General features: G+C 39.7%; 5 protein-coding genes and 1 pseudogene across 6 annotated transcripts; 3 read left to right on the forward strand and 3 right to left on the reverse strand.

Moving 5' to 3' along the window:
• Positions 1 to 51: 51 nt before the first annotated feature.
• LOC141828472 (uncharacterized) lies at positions 52 to 3362 on the forward strand. Its single transcript, XM_074715904.1, has 8 exons — positions 52 to 142; positions 750 to 953; positions 1033 to 1284; positions 1444 to 1478; positions 1557 to 1622; positions 1743 to 1884; positions 2001 to 2587; positions 2669 to 3362. The coding sequence occupies exons 1-8, from the start codon at positions 52 to 54 to the stop codon at positions 3230 to 3232; spliced, it is 1941 nt and encodes a 646-aa protein (XP_074572005.1). The 3' UTR covers positions 3233 to 3362.
• A 754-nt stretch (positions 3363 to 4116) lies between these two features.
• LOC141828029 (lipid phosphate phosphatase gamma-like) lies at positions 4117 to 6629 on the reverse strand. Its single transcript, XM_074715377.1, has 3 exons — positions 5976 to 6629; positions 5683 to 5901; positions 4117 to 4381 (listed from the first exon to the last, which is right to left on the reverse strand). The coding sequence occupies exons 1-2, from the start codon at positions 6456 to 6458 to the stop codon at positions 5695 to 5697; spliced, it is 690 nt and encodes a 229-aa protein (XP_074571478.1). The 5' UTR covers positions 6459 to 6629; the 3' UTR covers positions 4117 to 4381; positions 5683 to 5694.
• A 706-nt stretch (positions 6630 to 7335) lies between these two features.
• LOC141827151 (uncharacterized) lies at positions 7336 to 11629 on the forward strand (annotated as a pseudogene).
• A 1632-nt stretch (positions 11630 to 13261) lies between these two features.
• LOC141828089 (jasmonate-induced oxygenase 2-like) lies at positions 13262 to 14704 on the reverse strand. The gene is made up of 2 exons (XM_074715449.1): positions 14214 to 14704; positions 13262 to 13873 (listed from the first exon to the last, which is right to left on the reverse strand). Exons 1-2 carry the CDS (start codon positions 14702 to 14704, stop codon positions 13276 to 13278), a joined length of 1089 nt encoding a protein of 362 aa, XP_074571550.1. The 3' UTR covers positions 13262 to 13275.
• A 1401-nt stretch (positions 14705 to 16105) lies between these two features.
• On the reverse strand, positions 16106 to 19917 carry LOC141828492 (metal tolerance protein 1-like). The gene is made up of 2 exons (XM_074715935.1): positions 19800 to 19917; positions 16106 to 17585 (listed from the first exon to the last, which is right to left on the reverse strand). The coding sequence occupies exon 2, from the start codon at positions 17575 to 17577 to the stop codon at positions 16369 to 16371; it is 1209 nt and encodes a 402-aa protein (XP_074572036.1). The 5' UTR covers positions 17578 to 17585; positions 19800 to 19917; the 3' UTR covers positions 16106 to 16368.
• Positions 19918 to 22666: 2749 nt separating this feature from the next.
• LOC141826513 (protein PMR5-like) lies at positions 22667 to 24659 on the forward strand. 2 transcript variants are annotated; one of them, XM_074713769.1, is made up of 5 exons: positions 22667 to 23045; positions 23126 to 23297; positions 23371 to 23549; positions 23626 to 23784; positions 24317 to 24659. In XM_074713769.1, the coding sequence occupies exons 1-5, from the start codon at positions 22744 to 22746 to the stop codon at positions 24624 to 24626; spliced, it is 1122 nt and encodes a 373-aa protein (XP_074569870.1). In that variant the 5' UTR covers positions 22667 to 22743; the 3' UTR covers positions 24627 to 24659. The 2 variants fall into 2 exon arrangements, with proteins under 2 accessions (XP_074569870.1, XP_074569869.1); XM_074713768.1 differs by having other exon boundaries at positions 22670 to 23045; positions 24299 to 24659.
• The last annotated feature ends 1912 nt before the right edge of the window (positions 24660 to 26571 follow it).

A 26571-nucleotide genomic window follows, 5' to 3' on the forward strand; every position in this document is an offset into this window, starting at 1 on the left:
TCTCCATCGCATTTCATCTTCCTCTTCGTTCGATTTTGGCGATTTCCGAGCATGGAGAAGCTGTCGCTGATCGACATGACGCAGGAGGACGATTTCCTGACGTCCTCCCCTTGCGGCGCCTTGATCGATCAAATATCGCCAGGTTTTAGTCGCGCTTGATAGATTCTGTTTTGATGTGCTGGATCCTGATAGCGCCTTTAGATCTTCGCTTTTGTCGACAGTAATCTAATTGTTTTATCTATGCTCCCATCTTTCTGCTGTTCAAAGTTGAGATCTTGATCAGTACTAGGCTTGTTTTTATTAGAACTAATTAGCGTGTCTATTATCCATATCGTTCTTATTGAAGATGCGATTTTTTTCCCTTTAAGCTAGCCGGTCATGGTGTGTATTTTGTTTGGGAACTTCTATGTTTCCCACAATGTAGAGGTGAATGTTTGAGATTACCTAGGTACAAGGTATACCATTTATTATGTTTCATAAATCTCTAACGTACTTGTCTTTGAGATTAACATTAACTCCTATAACTTTGTTTTAAAAATATCTACAGCTAGCAACATTTTCCTGTGTGGCCATGTGAAGCTTGTTCTTTATAATTACACTGTCATCCTCATCCACATAATTCTGTCAGTCTTTAGCATAACTCATTGTGCTTCATGAATAGTTTGAACAATCTAGAGCTAACCACTATTGCCAAGTTGTGATCATGATGTTTTTATCAGTCATGTTGTGTATCTGTTGTAATTTTCTAGGTCTTTCTCACAATCCTTCAGCAAACAACAATTTTGAGTCAGTAACTGAGGGTTTTGATAAAGATGATTGCCAAGAAAAATTAAGCAAACAAGTTGAACTAGTGCTCAAACTTTCAGAGTCTCCCGAGCAAAACCAAACAAAATCTGGCAAATATAATTTGCGCAAAAGTTTAGCCTGGGATAGTGCCTTTTTTACAAGTGAAGGTATAGTCATCTTATTCCAAATCTTTTTGATATTTGAACGAATTCAGTAAGCAAATCTGATCTTATTTCTTGTTTTCAGGAGTTCTGGATCATGAAGAGCTGGCCATTGTGAATAGCACATTCAAGAAAACTGAAGTTCGATCACTTCCTATGATTTTGGAAGATACAAGAAAGTCATCAGAATCAACTTCAACTTTTGATAATGATAGCTGGGCTTTGGAAAACGTTGAGGCAGATTTGTTTAATAATGTAAAAGCCTCCATCCAAAAATCTTTTGGTAGTGGTGATAAAGTTTCAAGATTGATAAAACCCAGCAAGAAAATTACTTCAGGTAATTGTAACTCAGACGCTTGGTTCCTTTTTAGTGTTATAATTGGTATTTCCTATAGGAATGTTACCCTTAGTTGAATGCTCAACTTTGATTTAGTACAGTCTCATTGTTTGTGTTGTCATGGTATTAAGTAATGCCCCAACCATATTCTTTTTGCAGCATTGGTGAAAGTTGAATCCTCATCTAATAACAAGGTATGTTTCTGCCTATAGTCATCTCCTTGTATCTTTGATCTTAGATGTAGACAAATTCTCCAACTTGTTTCATCTCAGAAGAAGTCTCCTGGCCTCACAGAAAAGCAATACAAGAAAACATCTAAAGAGGCAACTGCAGTTTTGGTATGTTCATTCATATGCTCTTTCACTTCACAGCTCCTTGTTCAATAGTACATCAATCTGATATTGACTATAGTTAAAGCATGTTTTGAGTAACACTTTATGTATCTTGCTTTAACAAAGGCCTTTGATGGCAAAACTAATTCAAAGATGTTATCAAAGCCAACAAGGGTTCTGCCTAAAGCAACTACAACAATGCCAACTAAGACAATTCGTATTCCAGGAAATAGTCAGCAAAGAAACAATACCACCAGAGATATTTCAGGTATACTTTCTAAATGGATCTTAAGGCACTCTCAACTAGTGCAGCCAAATATCATTCAGTGATGCAAACTCATAGGTTCTGATTTCAAACTCAACTGTTCATTTTGGCTTTTGCAGGCACCGCAGTTTGCCAGAAATCATTGACGTCATTGAAAAAATTTAATGCAGGACCTTCCAATATTAACTTTAAATCCTCCCAATCTCTGAAACCTTCCTTGAATTTGGTTGACAATTCAGGAGATAAAGCACTGAAATCTTCCCAAGATTTAACAAGGATGAGAAGTACTTCTAGAACCATCAATCATTCATCTAGATCTGTCACTAATAAGGTACCTATCAGGCCAAGTGGAGCTAAAATTGTTCGCAGAGATAAAAATAGTCATGCAATTTCTCCAAACTCAATTGTCAATCTATCTTCAACTAGTTCCCCAAGTACCTCATTTGACTGTGTTGCTTCTGGATCATCTACTTCAACTATCTTTGGATTTAAATCAGTAGCAGATCCTATTGAGGCCAGTTTGTCCCCTTCTTTAGAAGGTCCCTTGTTAGGTCTCAAGTCAGGAGCCAGTTCTAAAGATGTCGAACATTCTGGGCCATCAAATTTGAATCAGCAAGAGAGCCGCACTAACACAAAAATTGGAGCAAAATGCTTCAAGCCATCGGGTCTGAAAGCACCAACACCCAAAATTGGTTATTTTGATGCGGTAAGCCTATAAAATACCCAGCTGCTTATAGTTCTTTCAACTTCTGTAAGCCCTGACTTTTAATTTGTTTTGGATTCTCAGACTAAATCCATAACCTTCAATGCTAAACCATCTCGGCCTCGCCAGCAGCCCAGTGTTCTCAAATCCACTACTGGAGTATGTAAGATCGAAGGAGCAAACAGACTAAAACCCAGAAAGATTCCGCAAATAAATAAGGGCATCCCTTCTGATTCTCCCAAAATTCAAACCACTGCTCCATCTCAAGAATCTTCATCTCCTGAACATCTACCTAAGCATCTTGGATCCAATGATTCAATTGGCACATCAAATGCACAACTAGAAATGAGCACCATTAGCAAGGATTTTAATTCCCCAAAAGGTCATAGCTCATTCAAGGCCCTTGAAGTAATCAAAGTCAATAATCTGGAATCTGCACTGCCAAAACCAACTAGAAAAGAGTTAGACAGTGATATGCATCCAAAACATATGGAAGAACCCTCAATTTCTATTGATAGAAGTCCTAGTCTTGGCACAAAGAACTCAGATACTGTATCCTATCCAGATTCACAAGAACCAGACACTCAGAACAGTCATCACAGTGATATTCCTACCATCATTGGTAAAGAAAATGTTTTCCCTGCATAGTGAACCAACAAATCTGAGCAAAAACTAGAATTAAAGATCATGGTAATAGGGCAAGCACTCCTTATCTCATTTTATGAAGAGAATGTGCTGGTATTTTGAATTTTAATTACTTTCTGAATCATCTCTAGCACTGTCCATTGTAGTTCACCTATGTGCATTTCTACAAAGTTTTGGATTAAAATTTAGTGGAATATACTCACTCGATAAATAAATTGATGGTTTGTGCGTTGGTTGCAATTTTATGAAGATACTCTTGTTGTATGGATGGATAGATTCATTGATAGGGAAGTTAATCGCTTTACCCACAGACAGCATTCCTGATAGTTTTCTCCTTTTTTTTTCAAAAAAGAATTTGGGTGTATCCTTTCTTCCTTATTTTCTTTATGCACCTAATTGTATGGATAAGCCCATGAGTTTTCCACTTAAGTGAATGTGTTTTGCTATTATAATGTGTGACAAATAAGAGGAAATAAACTATAGATATGAATATGTATCTAAAATACACTAAAAGTATTTATCAATATTGAGATTATATTATTGATAACTTAAATATTTGTTGATTAAATAGTAAGAATTAAAAAAAATATCTTAATTGATGATAACAAATGATTATAAAGTTGAGATTCTAAATTCTAACATATATTAATGCACATCTATTTTGATTATCTATAATTTAATTATTCTATTTAGATGGTTGCAAGGATTCTTAAGGAACTCAACTGTTCTCACTTTCCTCTAATAGCTTCCATGGTGTCGAGTGAATTTGGCCATCCAAAATTAGTCCTGAAGAAAATACCTATCCAACTTATTCTAGACATGGCTGTTATGTGATTCTAGAATTTTTCACAATGAGAATATTTGCTGAACTAATGTAATCAAGGATATCAATGAGAAATATCAATGGCATATTTCAAATACCAATTATCCTTCATCAAATTTCAAATGAAGTCGCCATTAGGTAAATAAATATAGGAAAATCTGATTGACTTGTCTTAAAGCCATCATCAAGTCACAACACAATTAGCAGAAGCAAGACGAGCAGGAACAAGATAATCATTTAAGATCCTGATGCGCCTTTGGACATTCCATTTCATGTGTACTTCTGCTTGTTGAGTTTAAGTCGACCTATATATTACACGAACAATAAACCTGCAGCAAAGAGGTACAAAAGAATTATTAATTACCCAATCTTCGTCGAACATAAAACTATCACAGATATCTGAGGCACAATCTTTCACAAGTATGACTTGGTAAAATGAGAATAAATAATCTCATACTAGTTAATTGATCAATTCAGAACCAAACCACACTGGAAGTTGTGATCATTGTACAACACTAGAAAGTGATTGTTCTTGCTTCCCAATTATCTTTGCAACTAAATTCAGACTTTCCTGAATTTTTTTGGCTCCCAGCCTCCAAAAAAAACAAAATATTTAATTACAATATCAATATCCTTTCTGATATGTATAAGTTACATGAGAGAATCACCACAAAGGAAAAAATGGACTAAATCCTAGTGAGGCATATAGTGAATCATATACTATCATCAAATAGTAGCCAATTAACCCAAAACTCAATAAGCATTGGTCAATCTTGTATCATAAAGTGTTATGATCACAGCTGAGAGTTGTCAATCATAGCCAATAAACATACACTAGCAATGTCCGTATAGAAGTATGCTCCAACTACGAAAAATATGCATGTCTCCAATTCGAATTCCTCGGTTCCAAGTGAACCACAAGGAATATGGTGTCTAACTTTGCATGATTAGAGAGAACAAGGATAGCTTGAGGTGATGGGCAATATTTGGTAAAGATGAACAATATTGATCTACCAAAATACAATGAGTACTTATCGAGACAACTAGGATAGTTTGAATTTGGAATTCCCTCACGCTATGGATAGATTTCCAAATATCTAGCATGGTACAACTACTCAACGATTGTGCAAGAGACATTTCTATAACTATAGCTTCTCGATTTACTTCCTCACATATGGTTATGGGGCCAACCGTGTGAGGCCGCTGGGGTGGCGGATTACACTTTTTGCAGAAAAAGAAGCATTTCTATAAATCTTGACGACTTGACCAATACATTCCACATGCCAATAAGTAGGGTACTAATTTAAGGACATATCTAGTGCAGCCTCCTTCATGATAATAAGATGCATTTAAGGATTAACTAGCATGAGGTTGTTTAAGGCATTTCTACAAACGGTTTCTTTCTTCAAAGCTTAAAATTTAGGGATCAATCATCACCCTAGTAGATATCTGTTCAAAGATAACTATTCAACATGACTGGAAATTGTTCAAAATGTTCTAATTTTCATCACAAAGAGGGCAACAATTATAATCTCTCAAGAATAGGGTTGATAAAATATATCCTAGAAAAGTCTACAGAATGATTGTTGAAGGAAAAAATAAAGAAGAAAAGAATGTCCCAATAACTTACAGAGATCCAATTTCAATCTATGGCCAATTTCTTCCTAGCAGCCCTCGCATTGTCGTACTCGAATTTGAGCACGTCGGGGATGTGCGAGGAATCCTTGATGTAGAGGAACCTCCCAATCGCGCTCTCTTCAATTGCCGGAAAGTAAGACACGAGCATCGTGTTTACTATCCAGAACCACCCAGCTCCGAGTACCACTCCAAGCGTCGCTCCAGCGATTACCTAACCCAGATCACAAACGAAGATTAGATCTTGAATGGATCCGTGAGATATGGTGGCGACAGAGGGAGTCCTACCTGGGCAACGGTGTGGTACCCTAGGTACACGCGGGAGTAAAGGGTGAGGAAGGCCGCAGGCCAGGGAAGAAGAGCGAGGAGATGCCTCGAGCGGGGAGAGGAGACGCCTGCCCCGTTGAGGAGGCAGAGGAGCGTGAAGTAGGATGCGAAGAAGAACATGTACTGGGAGTGACTAGAGGGCCATCCGTGGGAGTCGCAGACCTCTAGAACAGCGCACATCGTGGAGGGGCGCGACTGCTGGATAGAGGACTTGATGAGTTCGTTGAGCACCTGGGAGAGAAGGAGGCCGAAGGCGAAGAAGAGACCCTGAAGCTCCCGGCGGAAGATGAAGTTCGAGACGAATCCGCCGAGGCTGATGAAGACCGGGATGAGAGAGACCCACGCCAGGAAGTGACCTAAGGAATCGCCCCGACGGTAACGAACGTGGGTCAGAGTCACCGCCTTCAGCGCCGCCGCCGCCGCCGCCGCCGGTACGTCGTCCATCTATTCTATCCGCGGGGTTCGGAGCGGTGAGATCGGTGGTCGCCGGCGACGGGTTAGGCGGAGGAAGGAAGGAAGGTGCACGACGATTTGATCCGGCTGATGGTCGGCGAAGGTCGATGGAAGTTGTTGGTTGGGGCGTTGAATTGAATTGGCTTGTCGATGCTCTCCACGTCTTCACTTTGCTCGACAATTTTTTTTTAAAAAAAAATCATCGGCCATTTATTATTTCAACTTTAATAAGATGAATCGGGCAATATATTTATGTCGAGATTTAATATTCTGAACGATCCGCGCTGCACGATTTCGTGCACGACACAGTTAGATTCATCGCCGTTGCCGCTGCCCTCGCTGTACCGTCCGGCCACCACCGACAGTCGGCCTGGGCCCGATCAATGCGCCACTCACCGGTGCTTCGGTCGGTGTTGAATTTCAACCAGATTGTGATTGAAATCCTGCACAATTTGGTTGAAATGTAGCCAGCAGCGGCACGCGATTTGGTCGTGATTTGGTTAAAATCGACGCGCGCCACTGCCGACCGCGTTCCAACCAAATTGCGTCGAATTTCGGCCACAATCCGATCGGAATCCGATGTCTATCAACGTGTCGACGAGCAACACGTCGATCGCACCCGGACCGACGATCGACGGTGATCGGACGGTGCGACGAGGGCAACCGGAAGCGACGGGGGACTTAAATATATTTATTTTATTTTATTTATTATAATTTAGTATATGATTTAGAAATATCTGAAAATAAAAAATAAATATTAAAGCCCTCTAAGTCTTTGCAGCTGTTTAAATTTGAATTTTCAACGACCGGAAGAGGGGAAACGGCACAAACCAGGAAATCCCTAAACGGTCACTCTTCTCCAAGTTCTCCCCTAATCAACGCCTCAGCCGCCCGAGCTCCTTCTCCCGGCGGCGACATAGCTCTCGCTCTGTTCTTTCGCGTTCGACGGTTCCGCCATATTGTTTCGCTGCGCGAACTGCGGCTCATCGAAGTCGATTCGTATTCCTCTGTCGAAGGTCAGCTTTCCCTTCTCTAAAACCCTTGATCGAAAATTTCGAACCCGTCCAAGTTTTATTTCCAGTTTTACATGTTCGTTACACTTTCTATTATTTCTCAAAGATACGACATCCCATCCGCGACCCGTTCCTGTCATATGCCTGAACTTGCGGCAGTGGGCGTGGGTGGGAGAAGTCAGGGTCGCGTAGGCACGGCGCGCAGTATATCATTTTTCTTTCAAAGATACGTGTTCCTGTCATTTATTTAAATCATGTTTGCAAGTTCAGCTGCTCACAATTGCGACGACTAAAGTTTGAATTCAAGTTTAATAGATTAGCAGAACATTAAAGCACTTCTAACCACGTTTATGTCTCATCTCCTGCTTATTAGTGGATAGGATAGGACTGGTGGTTTCTACTGTCTAGATTCTTGGCCTTGTTGTGAACTCGTGATGGATTATTTTGGAAGATGTTAATTTTTTGTTATATCATGAATTTCATAATAACTTAGTTTATTGTTCAATGTTTGGTTAAGAGTTTTTCTTCTTCTAGGGTCTGAAATCTACAGACGATGGGTTCTAACACACAAAATAGAAAAAATGCTTCAGGAAACAGATCAGATATTGCTTGGAAGTATGGAACTGAAGTTGATAATAATCCAAGGAAAATCATGTGTAAATACTGCAACAAAATAATATCAGGAAATGTTTATCGTTTCAAACATCACCTAGCTTGTACTAGGAAAGATGTGGAAGCATGCAAGAGTGTACCTGTTGAAGTTAAGACGCAAATGACTGGAGTTTTAACCCAACTAAAGGAATCTTCAAAAAGGAGAATGAGGAATGAGGAAGAGGAGGGAATGATAGAAAGTGTTCCACATAAGAGGGGAAAGATGATCATAGAATCGATTTCGAATAGAACAATTGGTACCACTCAGAGTATTCTAGATCAAAATTCTGAAAAGAGATTGAGGGATGAAATGCTCGAGGAGTACAGATATGAGTGGAAGAAGACAGGTTGCTCAATAATATGTGATGAATGGACAGATACAAAGGGAATGTTTTACTGTAATTTTTTGGTAAACAGTCCAACAGGTACTATTTTTTTGAAATCTATTGATACATCTGACTTTCTTGAAACAGTTGAAAAGGTTTTTCAGGTGTTGGATGAAATAATTGAAAAGGTTGGAGAGGAGAATGTTGTTCAAGTGATAACTAACAATGGTGCAAATTATAAGACTGCTGTGGAGATGTTAATAGGAAAGAGAAGAAGGATTTTTTGGAGTCCTTGTGTCATCCAATTGTTAGATGGAATTTTAGAAGACTTTGAGAAAAACTTATTACATCATCGGATAACTATTGCTAAAGGTAAAAAGATTAATACATTTTTTTATTCAAGCACCATGGGTATTACGATGTTAAGGAATTTCACCAATGGCAAGGATTTGAACAGATTAACTACTACTCCATCTGCTACTGCATATTTGACTTTGTTATATCTTATTGATATGAAAGACGAACTTATTACAATGGTTTCATCAATGGACTGGGAGGAAGATGAATTGGCAAAGACAAAAGAGGGACAAGAAATACAACAAATAATTAAAGATTGTGAATTTTGGGATGACATAGTTGATTGTCTGAACTGTGCTCTTCCTTTCATTGAAATACTTCTAAAGATAGATTCTGATGAGAAACCAACCATAGGATTCATATATGAAGGGATGAATCGTGCAAAAGAGAGTCTTCAATCATTGAATAATGCTAAAGGGTACATTCTCTTGTCTTAAATCTATAGTTACATTTTTATTTTTCCCATTTTAATTGTTTTTGACTTCTTACATTTTGTGCCATTGCCTTTTTATTTACCGCAGGTATGAGTCTATTTGGAAGATAATTAATGAGAGATGGTTTGCACAACTTCACCCACTGCATGCAGCAAGTTATTGTTTGAACCCTCAATTCCACTATGAAGCCCACTTTCAAGTTTCCTTCTGAATTTAAGGAGGAACCTTTTGCTTGTTTAACAAAAATGTTACTGGACTACAATGATGACCTAAGCATGACCATAGAAAATCAGACGAAGATAAAGGATCAACTTCAAAGAATTTTCTGACGCTGCAAACTTATTTGGAAGTCAGGCTGCAATGATAGCGAGACATACAAAAGATCCAGCTAAGTGGTGGGATTCATATGGAAAGCATTGTCCTGAGCTGCAAAGGATGGCGATTCGCCTATTAAGTTTGACTTGTAGCTCTGGTGGAACTGGACAAATTTGGAATGCATATGAGCAGGTTATTATTTACTTTGTTATTTGATTTTTATAACACAGGAAATGAATATGTTTAATGCCACTTGTCTGTTTTTTTAGGTTTACCCAAAGAAAAGAAGCTGCTTGTATCAAAAGAAGCTGAATGATTTGTTTCTCGTCATTCAAAATTTTAAATCAAAAACTCAACAAGCTCGAAGAAAAATATTTTAGGGCATTAATCCTGAAGTGTTGTCCTCAGATAATGAATCGATTACTGAAAAGGAAGTCGGCGAAGTAAGTGGAGCAAAGGAGGATATGCTTATCAATGTTGATGTAGATGAAGATGCTAGTGAAGGTAAGGATTTCCTACTATCAATCAGAATAAGATATCCTTATAAAGTAGAAATCAATGAAGTTAAATACTTTTCAATTATCTTTTTATTGATTTCTTCATCTTAGAAAAAATGGTTTTAGTTTGACAACGAATTCTCTATTTTAGGACCATTTCTCTGGTTGGCAGGCACTGAGCTTCCTCCAACTTCCTTTGAAAATAAAAAAGAAGCAGATTGCTTTCGTGTAGAGGCACTGTGTGATAATATTCTAAGTCAAATACTTGATGACGATTTTCTTTTTTAGTTTTCGTTCAATTTTCAATAGTTTCTCTGCTCTATAAAATGTAAAATCCAAAGACAAAAATTTTCACACAAAATATTCATATCCCTTATTTATATAGCCCTTTAATAAAATGAGTAGTAATTCCTCCATTGACTCTCTTTGCAATTTGAGGAAATAAACTGTCAATCAATTCACACAACTTCGACATATCTTATTTTATAAGATTGTTGTTTTATAATCTTGGCAAGAGCTAAAAGGAATTGACATCATGACACTTCAAATTTCTTTGATGGAGCCTATTTACTCAACTATCTAAACTACTCTTAGGTGGTGAATTTCACAGATTGTTTTAATTCTTCAACCAATGAGCTTTAACCATGTTTGCACGGTTCATGAATATTGGACGTGTCTATCTCCATGCATTGACTCTCATGTAGAGCTGACAAACTTTGATCATGAGTTCTTGCCATTTTAGTGAGAGATTTTATTTTATATCCTTATTTATATTTTGGCTTAGGTTGGATTGGGTCATGGTATCGGGTGGTGTCCTGTTTTGCCATCTCAACTTTTTGATAGTTTCGAATAGACCAATTTAACTATTGCAAGTAGGATTTTTTGCATGCATAACTGAACACAGAACTGCCACTTTGTCTTCATTTTGGTTCTACGTGCTACTCAGTTTAGCTAGTTCTATTCATGCTCGATTGTTGAGGTTAAGTCGTATAGAGTTCTATTCATGCTTGATTGTTTCTGAAGATGATATTCATTCTCTGGCCGCTTTAGTCTTACCATTGGTGAGAAAAGAAGAAAACCTAAAACTAGAATTAGATGGCTTTTGAGTGTAAAGAAAGATTACCTCACAGACACAGAGTTCCATTTTAATTGACTAGCATCCGATTTCTAACACATTGTTCAAAACTTCCATTCCCCCTTTATACTGACAGGAAATGCTTGTTTAGCATGATCAATGAACTTCCAACTGTCTTTGAAGTTGTTTCAGATAGACAGTGCAAATAAATCAAAACTCTCAAACAAGGCAATGATGAATTAAAAACTCAATCTTAATTTCCCATTACTTTCTTGTATGTTGACCAGCAACTACATTTTTCCTTTACAGTGAACCAGCTGATGAGGGCTATGGGGAAGAATGATGACGATGAACACGGGGAAACCCTTTGTGAACTTGTGGCGGAAGCTATAGTGCAAATGAATTTTGGATTGTCTGTAATGTCTGTGAAAGATGGGACCACTCCTGCAAGCAAGCCACCCCACAGTTGCAGTTCAGAGAAAGGTAGGCAATAAGAATTTTTTTTGCCAGTACTCCTCTAATGCTAAGCAAGTAAGAACTAGAGGCACACTTTACTGTTATCTTAACTCTTATTCACCAGGTTGCAGTAGGACATATCGAAAGTGCATTCATGTGAAATAGAACCCTAGCATTCAAAGAGTGATTAAGCAACTATACGGCTATTCTTTGATACTAGTTCAACCGGTCCCCATTTGTTTAATTGCTGAAGAGACGTACTGTAACTTGATTAAATTGTCAATGGTATGCTTCTTGGTGCAATCTCTTACTTGCTTACTTCATTAGCAGATGGAGAAGGTTGGTGATTGTGCTAATTGTCTGCAACAAATTTTTTTCATCTTTCTTGGATCAAATGCTGGACCATCATCTCCTGTCTGTGTGGATAATTGTCTACTTGTCTGTCTTTATGGCCAATTGGAGCTGTGGTTGCACACTCATTGAGAATCGACTCCTAGTCTATCGATGTCAACATCCTTACCGGAATAATCTGCGCTGGCCTTTGGGAGCTCCCTAGAGCTGTGGTCATGTTTCCTCATGTAGTGTATTCGGCACGTGTTTCCTCATGCATCCATTCAAGGTTCTTCACCATTTATTCTGAATGATAGATCTGCGTAGCTAGCCTTCCCGTGATTGCTTGTCCTTGTTATGAACAAGTCACTGTCATTTCTAATTTTCTGAATCTCGATTGCTGAAATGCTTTCGCAATTCTTTGGACTCATCAGTAACTCTGAATTTGTTTTTACTATCTATCGTTTCTCTTTTTGCTAACCCTTTTCAGTGACTGAGGATGCTGCAGCAACATCAGATGGATCCTTAAACTGTCGTAAAAGACCAAAAAAACAAAAGGTAAAAACAAGCTTCAAAATTTCATTTGGTAAGATCTCAGAAGTTGGTTGTCCTGTCCAGTGTGTTCATATGCTGTCTGTCGGGGTCATGTTTCATGCCACCTTTATTATATTTTTCATATGCATGCCTCTCTCTCTCTCTCTCTCTTTTGAGCTTTAATTTTCTTAGTTTTAATTATAAGAAAAATGATACGCTATATGAACAATTGTAGTATGAAACTAACATAACACACTACAAGGAATTCGATTGGATGTTGAAATTAAGAGATGTGAGAGAGGAAGGAAAGTCATCTTAACGGCAGACTAACACGGTCGGTTCCCTTATTAATTGATCATATGTGAGAAGGTAAATCGAGATGACTGTAATTGATCACGACGTAAGAGGGTATTGTTTGATTTCAGGGCTCATGGTTGATTTGCGATAAATCCTTGTGCCTCTTCTGCAAGTCTGCTGTATCATTTAACCAACTCAACTGTGGGGCCCCTGGGGTTAACATGACACACTCAACTTGTGTGCATCGGAATATGGGCTCCATTTAAGTTGTCATCTAGACATCTACGATTCGATTTTCAACTATAACGTATTTGTAGAATGTGTCATGTTATATTTTTCTGGTGATTAGGAATATCATTGTTCTAATTATAAACTTGTGTGGTTTAATTAGGCTCAATTGGATGTTTAATTTAGAATGCATATGATCAATACGTAGATAAGAATATAATTAAGAAAACGTTTACAGACTAACACGATAGTAATTATGAAGGATATAATATAAGTCCCTTATTAATTGATAAACTTAGTCTTGAGAGAGTTCACTTAGTTGGGACTTGCCCTGTGGCCCCTTCTGCCGAATGAACAGCCGGTACTCATCGAAGGTCATCGGCCGGTAGAGCGCCGCCCCGCCGCTGGCCTCCACGAGCTCCGGCAGCGGCTCGACGGGCACGCCGCTCCTGGGGTTGTAGAAGTAGGCCGCCGACATGCGCTCCTCGTCGGCGTTCGCCGCCACCCTGTGCTCCACGCTCTTGTATCGCGCGTTGCTCAGTATCTGCATCTGGTCGGCGACGTTGACGACGAAGGCGTCGGGGAGCGGGCGGACGGTGACCCAGGCGCCGTCTCCGGGGCGGCGGACTTGCAGTCCCTTGGCGTGGTGGTCGGGGAGGAGCACCGTGAGGCCGCCGGGATCGGAGTGCGGCGAGAGGCCGAGGGCCAGCTCCGGCTGCGGGCACTTGGGGTAGAAGTTGATGCGCATGCATGCTCCCTCTTCTTCTTCCTCCTCTCCGCCGCCGAACGCCGCTGCAAGGCGGCCCTCCTGCAGCCCGAGCCCCGCCGACAGCGCCCTCATCAGCCTCCGGCACAGCCGCCGCACCTCCGCCCCGTACTCCTCCGTCACCTCCCTGGTTCAGCCAATCGAACGAAAAATAACAGTCAAAAATAATTTTTAAAATTATAAAAGGGAAATCTCATCTTCTGGTAAAAATGAAATTCGTCACTTTAGCGGTCTCACATGACCATTTGTGAAGAAGTAAATCGAAAAATTACGATCATGACGTAGGAGGATATTGCTTGACTTCAGAATTCGAAACCTTACTCTCTTCTGTAAGTATGTTATGTAGTAATCAACTCAGCTATGATTCGGGGGCATAAAAAAGAGAAATTCACTGTGACTGCACAGGCTCTCAAAGGGAAAATTTTTAAATTATCAGAAACTCAAGGTGCAAAGTGAATTTTCTTAACCTTAACTCCGGTGGGAGTTGCGGCCACTTGCGGTGGTCCTTGAGCCGGCGAGGGAGGAGGTGGAGGAAGTAGTAGTCGCTCCAATCGAGCGCCGCCTCTCTGTCCACACCGAGCCGGCTGCCGTAGCCCTCGTAGGTCGCCGGGGAGTTGGCGTAGCGCCGCTTAGCCTCCACCGGAAGGCGGAAGAAGCCGCGCCACGCGGCCGCGAACCGCCGCACCAGCTCCGGCGCCACCCCGTGGTTCACCGCCTGGAAGAACCCCCACCCTCTGCACGCCGCCGAGACGGCCTCCGCCACGGCGGCGTCGACGCGCTCCTCGGTCAGCGCGGCGAGGTCGACGACGGGAATGGCGTCCTCGGCGCCGTCGCCGGCGCTGGCGATGCAGTTGGCGCGCTTTTCCGGCGGCTTGACGTAGCGGTCGGGGATGGTTTGCAAGTGAGCTAAGGACTCAACCGGGACGACCGGTTCGGGCCATTCTGCGAGACAATCCATGTATCGTCCTTTGAGATTTAATTATGAGTACGCATTTTCGGAAAATTAGAAAAAAAAAAATAACGTTGGAGGGATCGAGAAATGGATTGGAAACACAGTGACGATCTGCTGCGTTATTTATATGGATTTTTTCAGTGATCCAAATTTTTTTTTGACATTAAATTAATTGAGGAGAATGTGGTGGATGAGAGTGCACTCGATAAAACGTGAGATAAACGTGACAATATTTGTTTTTCCAACTGTCATTCTTCATGTATGGATGGACCATACCACAGAACACGTGTTGATATAATCTTGAATATCTTTATTAATTATACCTCTGTCGTAAGTATTTGTAATTTTTTTATTTACTTTTTCATAAATATATAAGGTGGTTAAGGTGATGAATTTCACCTTATGATATTTTTATTATTTTTTTATTTTTTTTATTTATGATTAAATCATTTGAAATTTTAATATAAATATATATTTATATATAAAGAAATATTCAACGATGTAGACGTAGAATGTGAAATATTTTTAAATGAACAAATCTTACTCATAGTCGTATGGGTAAAGAAAAAAAATACATTTTTGATTATTGTAAAATCTAGAACAATCTTTGAATTTATTGTTTGAAAATGATCTGTAATTGTCTTTTTTTCAATTGTATGATTGATCATCATGATTTGATCAAGGCATTAAATCATTTCCATTTTCTATAATTGAGATGAGATTTAAACGTGCATATATATACGAAAATGATATCTTTCACGACGAATTTGTGCGCGCCGATGCGCGACACCACCGACCCATTGCCACTGCCGCCGCCCTTACCGCGCCATTCGGCCGTTAGTTGAATCGCAATCGACGTGCAGCTCGCCGGCGCTTCGTCCGGCGTCGGATTCCGATCGGATAGTAGTCGGAATCCAGCATAATTTGGTCGAAAACAGTCAAATCACGCGGCCCCCACTGCGACGCCGACCCTTCCTAGGTGGGTCTTCGGCTGCGATTGGGTCATAATCGGACCCAATCGCCGTTGACAATGGCCGCGCAGTGGAGGGCTGCATGATTTGGCTGTTTCCGACCAAATTACGTCAGATTTCGACCACCATCCGATCAAAATCCAATGTCGAATGAAACGCCGACGAGCTGTGCATCGATCACGTCTGAGGGAGAGGCTAGCGGTAGTCGAACGGCACGACAAGGGCGGCGACAGTGGCGATGGATCGACGGTGTCACTCATGGGCGCGTAGAAATTTGTCACGCTGAATATCATTTATATATATATATATATACATAATTTTTTATTTCTCTATTTTTAAAATCTTTAATTTTTTGAGGAAGTTTGATGATTACACAAATGCTAAGTTAGTGAGAGACTATTCTAAACTATCTATGAGAGTGATAGGATACCAAAGAAACATTCACAACAGCAAATGAGACTCTAGCTCAGGCTAACCATAACCTACATAATCCAAGAGTATCAGATACAAAAATCATAAGGCATCTCTTTCCTTAACACTACACTAGAATGTTTTGCACACGACCGTCTTTCCAGTTGCCAAACAAGCCCCATTTCTTAAGTAATGAGACATCGAATGAACCATAATCGACAAGAAGCTGCTAATAGTAGAATGGAATCTGAGATATATGGAAGTGGAACTAGTCATTGGAGGAACCTCCTACTGTCTCTCTATCTGGATGGTCACATGGCTGATGTTGTACTCCCTCCTGATGTATCCTATAACCTGATCGAGCACAGCATCAGCATCCGAGTCCCGAGTGATGGTAACATGGCACGCCAGCAGAATCTTGCCGACGGTGATGGCCCATATGTGGAGCTCATGGATGGCCACGACACCGTTCAACTCGCAGAGTCCTTTCTCCAATTTGGTTGCGTCTATCTCTCGTGGAGTGCTCTCCATGAGGACCTCCAGTATGTTCCTCAGCATCTTGATCGTGGTCAACAGCACGACGACAGAAAAGATCAGAGTGCATATCAGATCGATGATCTTCCAATTTTCATTGTACCAAATGATGCCGCCTCCGATCATGACTCCAATGCTCTGAATGCAATCTCCAAGAACATGTAGATAAGCACTGTGGACGTTGATGTTGCTATGCTTCTTCCTCGTTTTAGATTTCTCCTCAGAACAATTCTTCAATAGTGGAACCTCCTCATCCTTCAGCGTCTCCTTGCTGGTATGGTGATGGTGATGGTGGGAGGTGACAGTAAAGCCATGGCCGTGTTCATGCTCGGCGTGATGGTCACCGTGCTGAGAGTGGTCGTGATCAGCCTCCTCGTGTCCGTGATGATGTTCACCGTGTGCATGGCTGTGTCCACCATGCCCGTGCTCATGACCGAGCATCACAGCCATCAAAATGTTAACCAGCAAGCCAAATGCTGCAACAGCAAACATCAATTTGCCTTCGACCTTGCCGTTGTCGTATATAATTCTAGAAATAGCTTCGAAAACCAGTATGCCAGCAAGAAGCCATATCATCTGAATGGAGACCAAAGCCCCAAGGATCTCCAATCGAAAGAACCCGTATGACTGTTGTGGTGTTGCCTCCCAGCCAGATGCCCATATAGAGAATAATGAGATAGCAAAAGCAGCAACATCTGACAGGAGATGAGCCGCGTCAGTTAAGATAGCAAGACTGTTTGCTGCAAGACCTCCAACCACCTCTACACTCATAAATACGATGCAAAGGACGACGGCGATTATAAGCTTCCTCATTGCTGCATTTCTTTCTTTGGCATCTTTTGTGCTGTTTAAATCACAAGAAACACCTTCACAAATCTTGTTTCCACCGAAGCCAGAAACCCCAGGAGGTACATCCATGTCTACTTCGATAATATGAGGCCCATGAGAACTCTGTTTCTCCATCTGAAATGCTGAAAAAGAAATTGTCATTTATTCTCTTGCTGTTCTATTGGGATATTAGTTTTGATACAAGAACTTTCTACACGGATTTCATAAAAAACTTACAGTTATAGAGTATGGCACGTAGCATGAGTTTAGATCAGAAGTAACAGACAGTGAAACACACAGTAATAGCAGTAAGATACCATGAAAAAAACAAACTATTCAAGCAAAAGTTCACTCCGATCTTAATTTAATCATTAAGAGAGAAAATGTGAATTTTCAGAACACATCATGTCAGACTAAGTTGGATATTTGATGCGAAACACAGAATTAGTAAAACATGAAAAAATATAGTAAACTACAGATCCAGAATTAGCATGAATATAGAACTACAGATCCTTGATATCCTATATCTCAATTTTTTTATGATTTCTTGATACATATTCAAAAATTAGCATTGCAATGCATCCACCTCCACATATGAGCATATATTGCTCAAAATACAGATATTATGAACCAATAGTTCAGTAAGGATTGTGTTTTCAAGTTGATTTAAAGTAATTTTAGAGTTTCAACTATGATTATAACTTTAATACCATAAAGAGGTGCAAGAAGATAACATCAAGTAAAATCACTTAAATGGCTATAGAGAATGAAAAGGGCCAGAGAAACAACAAAAGACTAATGTTATCGACTTCAAAAAATTCCAAATCTTAGTCTTCAAGACCAACATTATAGTGCTCTCCAATAATAGACAGGTGCACAAATATATTAAATGGTATGAGTCAAAGCTACTCATCAAATTACTTGGTACCTTCAAATCTTTGGAAAAAAAATGTTAATTGTGCACATCAGGATAGGGAACCAATATATTAGTTATTTCTGTATCTTTTGCCCAATACTTTCATAGGCAGGAGAAAATTTTCTCAGCTGAAACTCTTTTTCTTTAGAATGATATGTAACAGTATATTGAGTTTCCAAGAGGATAAATATGGCACACATAAAGAAACAAGACAAGAGAAGAAATCGTGTGGCTATCGAGATCGCCATGATAATACTCATCTGTAGATTTCGTACCGCAGGATTGTTGAAATCTAACTAGCACCCAGGGTAAACAACAAGGAGAATTTAATACTAATAAATTATCATGAATTCTTGGGGAATTGAGTTTTTGGTGACATCGCAGAAGCCAATGAAAGCTAAGGAAGTCAAAGAATGTGATAGGGATGGATCGTAAGATGCCTATGTGTTCCATAAAGACTATGATTCTTCACGAAAGATTGGTGATAATGGTAGCAAAACAAGAAAAGGCTATGATGCCCCACAAACAGCAACGTTTGCTTACTAGCTTACTATTAATGTACATGCGACATGTTTTAGCTTCTTCTAGGATCAAGAAAGGCTGGATTAAAGGTTGGTTCTCCAAAGTTGTCTTATATGATTGGAGCCTTGGGGAAGGTCTTGGCTATTTACAGGATCAAGGAATCTAAGGAACAAGTATTGTATAACTGGTATTAAGGTAGGATCTTCATTGTTTTCCTACGTGTACTCACACATATTAGCAGTTGAAATCTTATAATTTCTATTTCTTATTGAAAAACATCAGTATGTACTCAACTTTGGACAAACAAACTTTATACATAAAATCTACCTGATGGTTAACTTTCAAAGAATGAACAACTATTTGCTTGTGTATCAAATTTATAATTTCTTACACTAATCTGACTAACACAGCATAGAACAAGGAACAAAAAGACAGAATTGAGGGTTCCCACTTCCAACTGCTTTAGTTTACATATCTAAAACATAAAGTTGGGTCTCGCCGCAATGATATTTCAACCAAACAAAAAATCCTTTTACTTTAGTAGACAAACTAGAGCACTCTGAACAATGGCACTGTTTTAAGTTTGATGAACCCGAAAAAATTTTAGGGCAAATGAGAGAACTCCTATTACCCAAAATACAGCATTCATATATTTGGAACAAAGAAAAATGACTTACTCTGATCATGCCAAGAAACGAAATCATTACGACGAAAAAACAAAAAATCAACCTTCCAAGCCAACTAACAATGAAAACAAAAGGCATAAATTGACCCACAAACAAACCACACGGACATGCTTTTCCCTTTCCGATAATGATCACAATCAAAAGCATAGAACCAAAATCAAACAAACATCTCTAAAACATCGACCATTCACGAATCGGATACAACGAAACAACAAGACGAATCCATCGCAAACCTTCCAGCGACCAGACGAGAAGAAACAATCCGACGGCAGCGGCGACGGAGGCGCTTCCCCCTTCGGAACCGGATTGAGATTTGAGAGGGCGAGGGCGAGGAATTGATTGGATTTATGCGCCGCCCGTAGAAAACTGAGATTTTCGAATGCGCTCGTTCGACATGAAATAAACGTGAGTCACCAAAGCCCTTACCACCTCACAGTACGTGGAGCTCAAAGCGAAACCCAAACCAATTACGTTCGAGGTGCGAATGTGGGCTCCGGTGCACACGTCGTCTATAGGAGGAGTTATTCCAGCAGTTCCATCCCGGTACTCATCCGAACCGTTATATAAAATGACTGATATCTTCTTATTCGTTATAATATGACAAGTAGGGTCGCGATGGTAGAAAATAATGATGGCGCTGTCGAATAAATTATAAATATATATATATAACAGTTTCTTTCCAAAGATAGCCGAGCTTGTAGCAGCAGGCAGTTATGTGCCAAAGGCTCGTATCGGGGGGAACGGCCGAGGCGTGACGAGCCGGTATATGGCGGATTTGTACGAAAATAACGTAATTGTCGTTTTGTTCACGAGGCAAAAGCTGATTGTCAGTTTGTGTCGGGTACCGCACTCCGACGCTACAAAAGAACGTGCGCTCCGTTTTATGACTTGTTCTCTGTTTATATCGGAATCGACGTATAAGCCAAGAACGCGTGGAGATGATGAAATAGTTTGGCTTACGTATTTCTTTCCATTTTTTAATTTTTTTTAATAATCGACTAATCTAGACGATGATCAATCTGGTCCCACAAACGACTAAAATAAATTTGAATCGAGTTGTTGACATATCCCCTCAAATATTTAATCATGATTAATAATACAATTGCCCTATCAATGAACCCTAAATAATCATACTTCGTCCCTGGGGTCATGGTATCGCGATAGGGCATCCAGATTGTCACTCAAGTATCCGTGATTCGATCTCCAACTACAACGTATTTATAGAAATTTTTCTTCAAATGGGGATCACAATCAAAGGATGCTGGATATCTGAGTTGGTCGCTGCGTGTACTTTCCGATTTACCTTGGTGATCGATGGGAAACTTCCATAGGACCAAATCGATCACCTCCAGAGATTGAGTCAATACGACTAACTGGGATTATCAATTTTTTTAAATAATCATACTTCAGGTTGCGTTTGCAATCCAAACTCTCCGATAGTGGATTTAGATTCATGAGAATTGATCTGATCAACAAAATGTTTTACCATCATACCTCATGGCTAGGTATATACCTTTTTGCAGAAGAAAAGGTATATCTATTTTGATCATTATCAAAAATTTATTACTTATTTCTTTTATTAATTTGAACAATTTATACTTACTATAAAAATTACTTATATATTAATTTGGTAGTTATGATTTTACATTTGAAATTCTTGAAATTATAAAAAGAATGTTATAACTGGAACAACCACTTTGCTAATTTGAATAACAAGTTTTCTAATTATATAATAAGTCGACATTCACATAATACACTTTCCTTAATAGTTTTAATAATCTTTAATTTAAATTAGCAAAACATAATCAAATATTTTAAACATATGTTGGACCTTTTATTTATAGGTAAAAATTTATTATGGAATTAAATGTTTAAAGAATTTTAAAATAATACTTATTTTTATACAAGTATTTTTATTTAAAAAAGTAAAATTTTAAAAAAAACATATAAAGGATCCAAATATGGATTTGATCCTCTCATTTCCTCTCCTTCCTCTTTCTCTTGTCTTAGATGGATAAATATTAAACGAAACCTTTAGATTTGGATGTCGGAGATAGAGTTGTCAGATGGGCCGACTCTTCCGGTTCATCAACTTAATTCAATCAAATTCAAAGTGGATTGTAAGTTAGACAGGTTCATCCATAAGCCCATAAGTTAAAAATTTTAAATTTAAATTGCATATTAGACAAACTAGTTCACGAATTCATTGAATTTCCTTTTCAATTTAATTTTAAATGTAAAAAAAAATCTCAACTCATGAACTAATCCAAGTTCTCTGCAGGCCGGTCTGTCTGAACCAGCAATCCAAGTGGATTGGTCGTTTAAACTCATTTTTTAATAGATTGATAAAATTCTAACTCGATGACTCAATCTAAATTAACGGCTTTAGTAAAGGGAGCTCATAATAAACATTTTCGAAAAAGTGTCCAAATTTAGAAATTCTCAGAGTCTGGGGTCTGATTTGGATATTGGCCCCCCAATTACTTGGGAGCTTGTCCTTGTGATGACAGCGTGGGGACTCTTGTCACTGCCTACATTCAAAGTTGGGTTTGAATCCAATCTCTCTTCATTTCATTTCATCTCATTTCATTTCAATCAAACAACACTTCCCTTGAACATGAATCGACCTATCTCGTTCCATGTGGATTGCACATGGTGGATGTTGTCGACAACAACCAAAAAAAACAAAATCAACTATAATTTTTATATAAAAAAGGTTTTTGATTTTCTGAAATTCATTATAATTAACACCATTCGCCTACAATTATTATTTAAAAAAAACATATTTCCAATCACTTTCTGCTTTTTCACTAATCCCTATAGATTTAAAAAGGATCTAATTCAATGAAAAGAGGCATGGAGAAAAGCACCCGCAGAAAGGCAGATTCTGCGGCTGCTTACAAGAAAAGGAAGCCTTCTCTATCCATTATATTCTTTCCTTTCCACTCATAAAAGCTTCAATAAACTACACTTATTGCTCATCTTTATGCTCTCTCAAAAATTCATTTATTAATTAATATTTATTTTTTTAAAAATATATATATATATATATATAATATTCTGCAGTCTTGTTGCCTTTTTATAAAGTGTGTGGATGAGGATTGGGAATCGTACAGGGACAAGAACTGAAGCTTTGTCCCCTTCCTTCTCTCTTTCTTTCTCTATCTTTCCTTCTTCATGGAGTCTGTTTCAATCCTCCTCCTCTGTTTTCTTCTAGTTCAAGCCTTGGCTGGAGCTTCCGGGGTGGTCATCGGCCTCCGGCGGCGCAGAGACGCCACCCAGCGGCGCTTCGGCGGTGGCGCCGACCGAGTGGCGTGCGACATCTTCACCGGGAGCTGGGTTAGGGACGACACGTACCCACTGTACCAGTCCCTCAACTGCCCCGTCATCGATTCCCAGTTCAACTGCCAGTTGTACGGCCGGCCGGACTCCGACTACCTCCGGTACCGGTGGAGGCCGGCGGGATGCGAGCTCCCGAGGTCCATTTCTAGATCAGTGACGTGTTTGCCTCGGTTCCGATCAGTTCGTGATCAGCCAATAATGTGAATACTTTGTTTAGGTTCGATGGTGTGGATTTCCTGAGGAGAATGCGGGGGAAGACGGTGATGTTCGTCGGCGACTCGCTCGGGCGGAACCAGTGGCAGTCGTTGATCTGCATGATCGCCGCTGCCTCGCCGCTGTCGCCGACGCAGTTCATCAGAGGAGATCCTCTCTCCGCCTACAAATTCCTGGTAAAATTCCTCGATCACCACGTGAAAACAAACATCACTTGAAAAAAAGAATCCATCTTTCTTTTCGCGGTAGGATTACGGAGTGTCGATCTCCTTCTACCGAGCGCCCTACCTCGTCGACGTGGGCCTGGTGGAGGGGAGGAGGATTCTGATGCTGAACGACATCTCCGGCAACGGGAACGCGTGGAGGACGGCGGACGTGCTGTGCTTTAACTCCGGCCATTGGTGGACGCACAGAGGAGCTATGCAAGGGTGATCTCCGTGTGCTTTGCTTCAAATTAATGGCGAACAATGGAGGAATTGATCGTGATTGTTTGTTTATTTGCAGGTGGGATTACATGGGCGATGGAGGCGGCTACTACGCGGACATGGATCGATTGCTGGCGTTCCAGAAAGCGATGAGTACGTGGGCGAATTGGGTGGATGCTAACGTCGACAGGAGCAGGACGAAGGTGTTCTTCCAGTCCATTTCGCCTACGCATTACAAGTAAGACTCTTTTTCCACTCTGTTTCTACGCCTGTTTTGAGCACTGCACCGGAAGAGCGGTCGGTAAGAGAATTGGGAGGTGTCCTAGAGGACGAGGAAGAGGAAGAGGAGGCGGCGCCGCCGCCGCCGGTAGGTCGGAGGTCGGTGGCGGGAGTGGTGATTGCGAGCTGCGGTGCGGTGCGGTGGGTTGGGATCGGCGACAGTCACGGGCTTGTCTGATATTTTATTATTCGATTTTAATTTAAAATTAATTGAATAAACAAATTATTATGGTTTTTGTTTTTATTAAAAAAGACAAACAAACAAATTGATTTTTTATAATAATAAAAAAACTATAATAATTTACCAAACCAACTTAAATTGGAAGAACATTTTAAGCTCGTAGTTGAGTAAATTGCCCCCAAATTATGAGATAGTTTTATTTTATAAGTATTTTTAATTCATTTATTTAGTTTCTTTTAAATCTAAATGTAAATAATGTATTTTTATTCATATTTGGCTAACCTTTGTTCAGCCCGATCGAATGGAACAGTAGCATGACCAAGAATTGCTTCGGCGAGGTAGCCCCGATAGGTGGGTCGATCTATCTAGGTCCATACCCGGACCAAATGCCGATCCTGAAGGGTGTGATCAAGGCGATGAGAAGCCTGACCTACTTGCTCGACATCACCACCTTATCGCAGCTCCGCAAGGACTGCCACCCTTCGGTTTATAGCGGCGATTTAAGCCCCGAACAACGGGCGAACCCTGATCGATCCGCCGACTGTAGCCACTGGTGCCTTCCGGGCCTACCCGATACTTGGAACCAACTCTTCTACACTGCTCTCTTGGAATTGTTCTAGTTCATCAAGATGCTGAGCTATTATTTATCTTTATTGAGTTGTGTTTTCAATCGCTTTAGGTAATTGTTAATATGATTAATTAGGCAAGGATTATGCAAATTTTTACAAATAAAAATTATTCAGAAATATTTTATGCCCATCAAATATGTGAATTTTATCGAAAAAGAATTGCAAAATTAAAGAAGATTATGTGGTTCTTTCGAAGAAAGGCTTTGCGCTTGAGCTAATGGGCTAAATAGATCGTATTGTGTGCGAAATGAATTAACTCTAAAGAATGAATAATAGAACAATAGATCATATATTGTTACAATGTTGAAACATTTCTGTAAAAGGTGGAATCTGTCACTATATTGATTTCACATGGTCGGTCTTACGATCATCTGTAGGGAGGCAAATCGAGAAGTTACAGTTAATCACGACGGAGGAGGACATTGTCTCGGTTTCGTCGAGATTCAAATCTTTGTCCACTTCTTTAATTTTACTCCGACGTAACCAATTCAACTATGCCCCGGGGGTTATAGTGTCGAAACATGATTCGTAGCCCCAAGGGACAAAATGATGGTTAGGTCCATCAATAACAGATCAAGCATCTAGTTAGGAATGTCAATTCGAATGGATCAATCGGATCGAGTCAAAATAAAAATATTATAAATAAATTCCAACCCGAACATGAACTTAATTCGAAAATCTTAAATCTGAGCCCGAATTTGTAATCTTCATTTTTATTTTAATATTTCATCATTATCATACTATATTCAATCTGAATCCAATTTGAATTCAAAAACTCTCAATTTAAATTTAATATTTTTTAAATTCAGTCGGGTCGGATTGACAAGTCAAGTTTATTTTTACACCCCTACATTTGATATTATACACTAAGTTATGACGAATTTATGAGGATTTTTCTTAAACGGGTAATGATCGTTATCTATACTTCTCCAATTTACCTGAAGGTCTATGAAAAATTTTCATAGGATCGGATTGACAAGTCGAGTTTATTTTTACACCCCTACATTTGATATTCTACACTAAGCTATGAGGAATTTATGAGGATTTTTCCTAAACGGGTAGTGGTTGCCATCTATACTTCTCCAATTTATTTGAAGGTCTATGAAAATTTTTTATAGGATCGATCGGATCATCTTAGGATTAATCGATCCAAAAGACCGGATATCATATGCCAATTAAAAAATATAATAATAATAATTGTTATAGTCGCGAGGAGCGGATCTCGATTAATCAAATTCGAGGGTGGTTCATTGTGCGATGGTTAGGGTGCAAAAAACTCGAATCGAGCCGACTCCTCAAGGAGTTCGAGTCTTGATCTTGAATCGAGCCGAATCAATCGAATCCATTCAGAGATCGAGTCAGATTCGCAAGAAAACAGATCTCCCAAACCGAGTTGGCCCCGTAAGAATGCTAATTTTGGAAGTCGGTCTGAATCCTTGAAATGGACTCTCTCGTTCGAGCCAAGTCAACCCACTCGGGTTTAAGCTATGCTAACTTCCCGTCTACTCGATTCGACCCTGACCTTGTGCTGACATTCCTCAACTCTTGTCGCCCTTCTCCATTAAAGACCACTCCTTCCATCGTACGGTTATGGATAATGTCTCCCTGACACCCCTGCTACTAATCATGGTAATGCTCTTAATAGACATACATTAAATGATATTTCAGCTGCAAGTCAACGATGTAACACATGCTCTAAATATCTCATTCCTTCTGACATAACTATACTGTTGATGGGATCTCTACCCTACTCACGATGAGACATGACTCCCCATTCAGAGACATATATAAGGTTGGTCCTTCAGGGAAGGAGGTATGCGCTTTCACAATCTTCACTTTCTATTCTCCTTCTTCTCCATTCTTTTCCTTCTTTCTCACGGACTGACTTAAGCATCGGAGTGGTCGAGCCAGGGCAACCTCTAGCCTTCCTTCTCAC

The sequence above is a fragment of the Curcuma longa genome, chromosome 4 (assembly GCF_044706935.1).
Source record: "Curcuma longa cultivar G26 ecotype Majalengka, Jawa Barat chromosome 4, ITB_CL_G26_1.1, whole genome shotgun sequence".
Taxonomy (NCBI): domain Eukaryota; kingdom Viridiplantae; phylum Streptophyta; class Magnoliopsida; order Zingiberales; family Zingiberaceae; genus Curcuma; species Curcuma longa.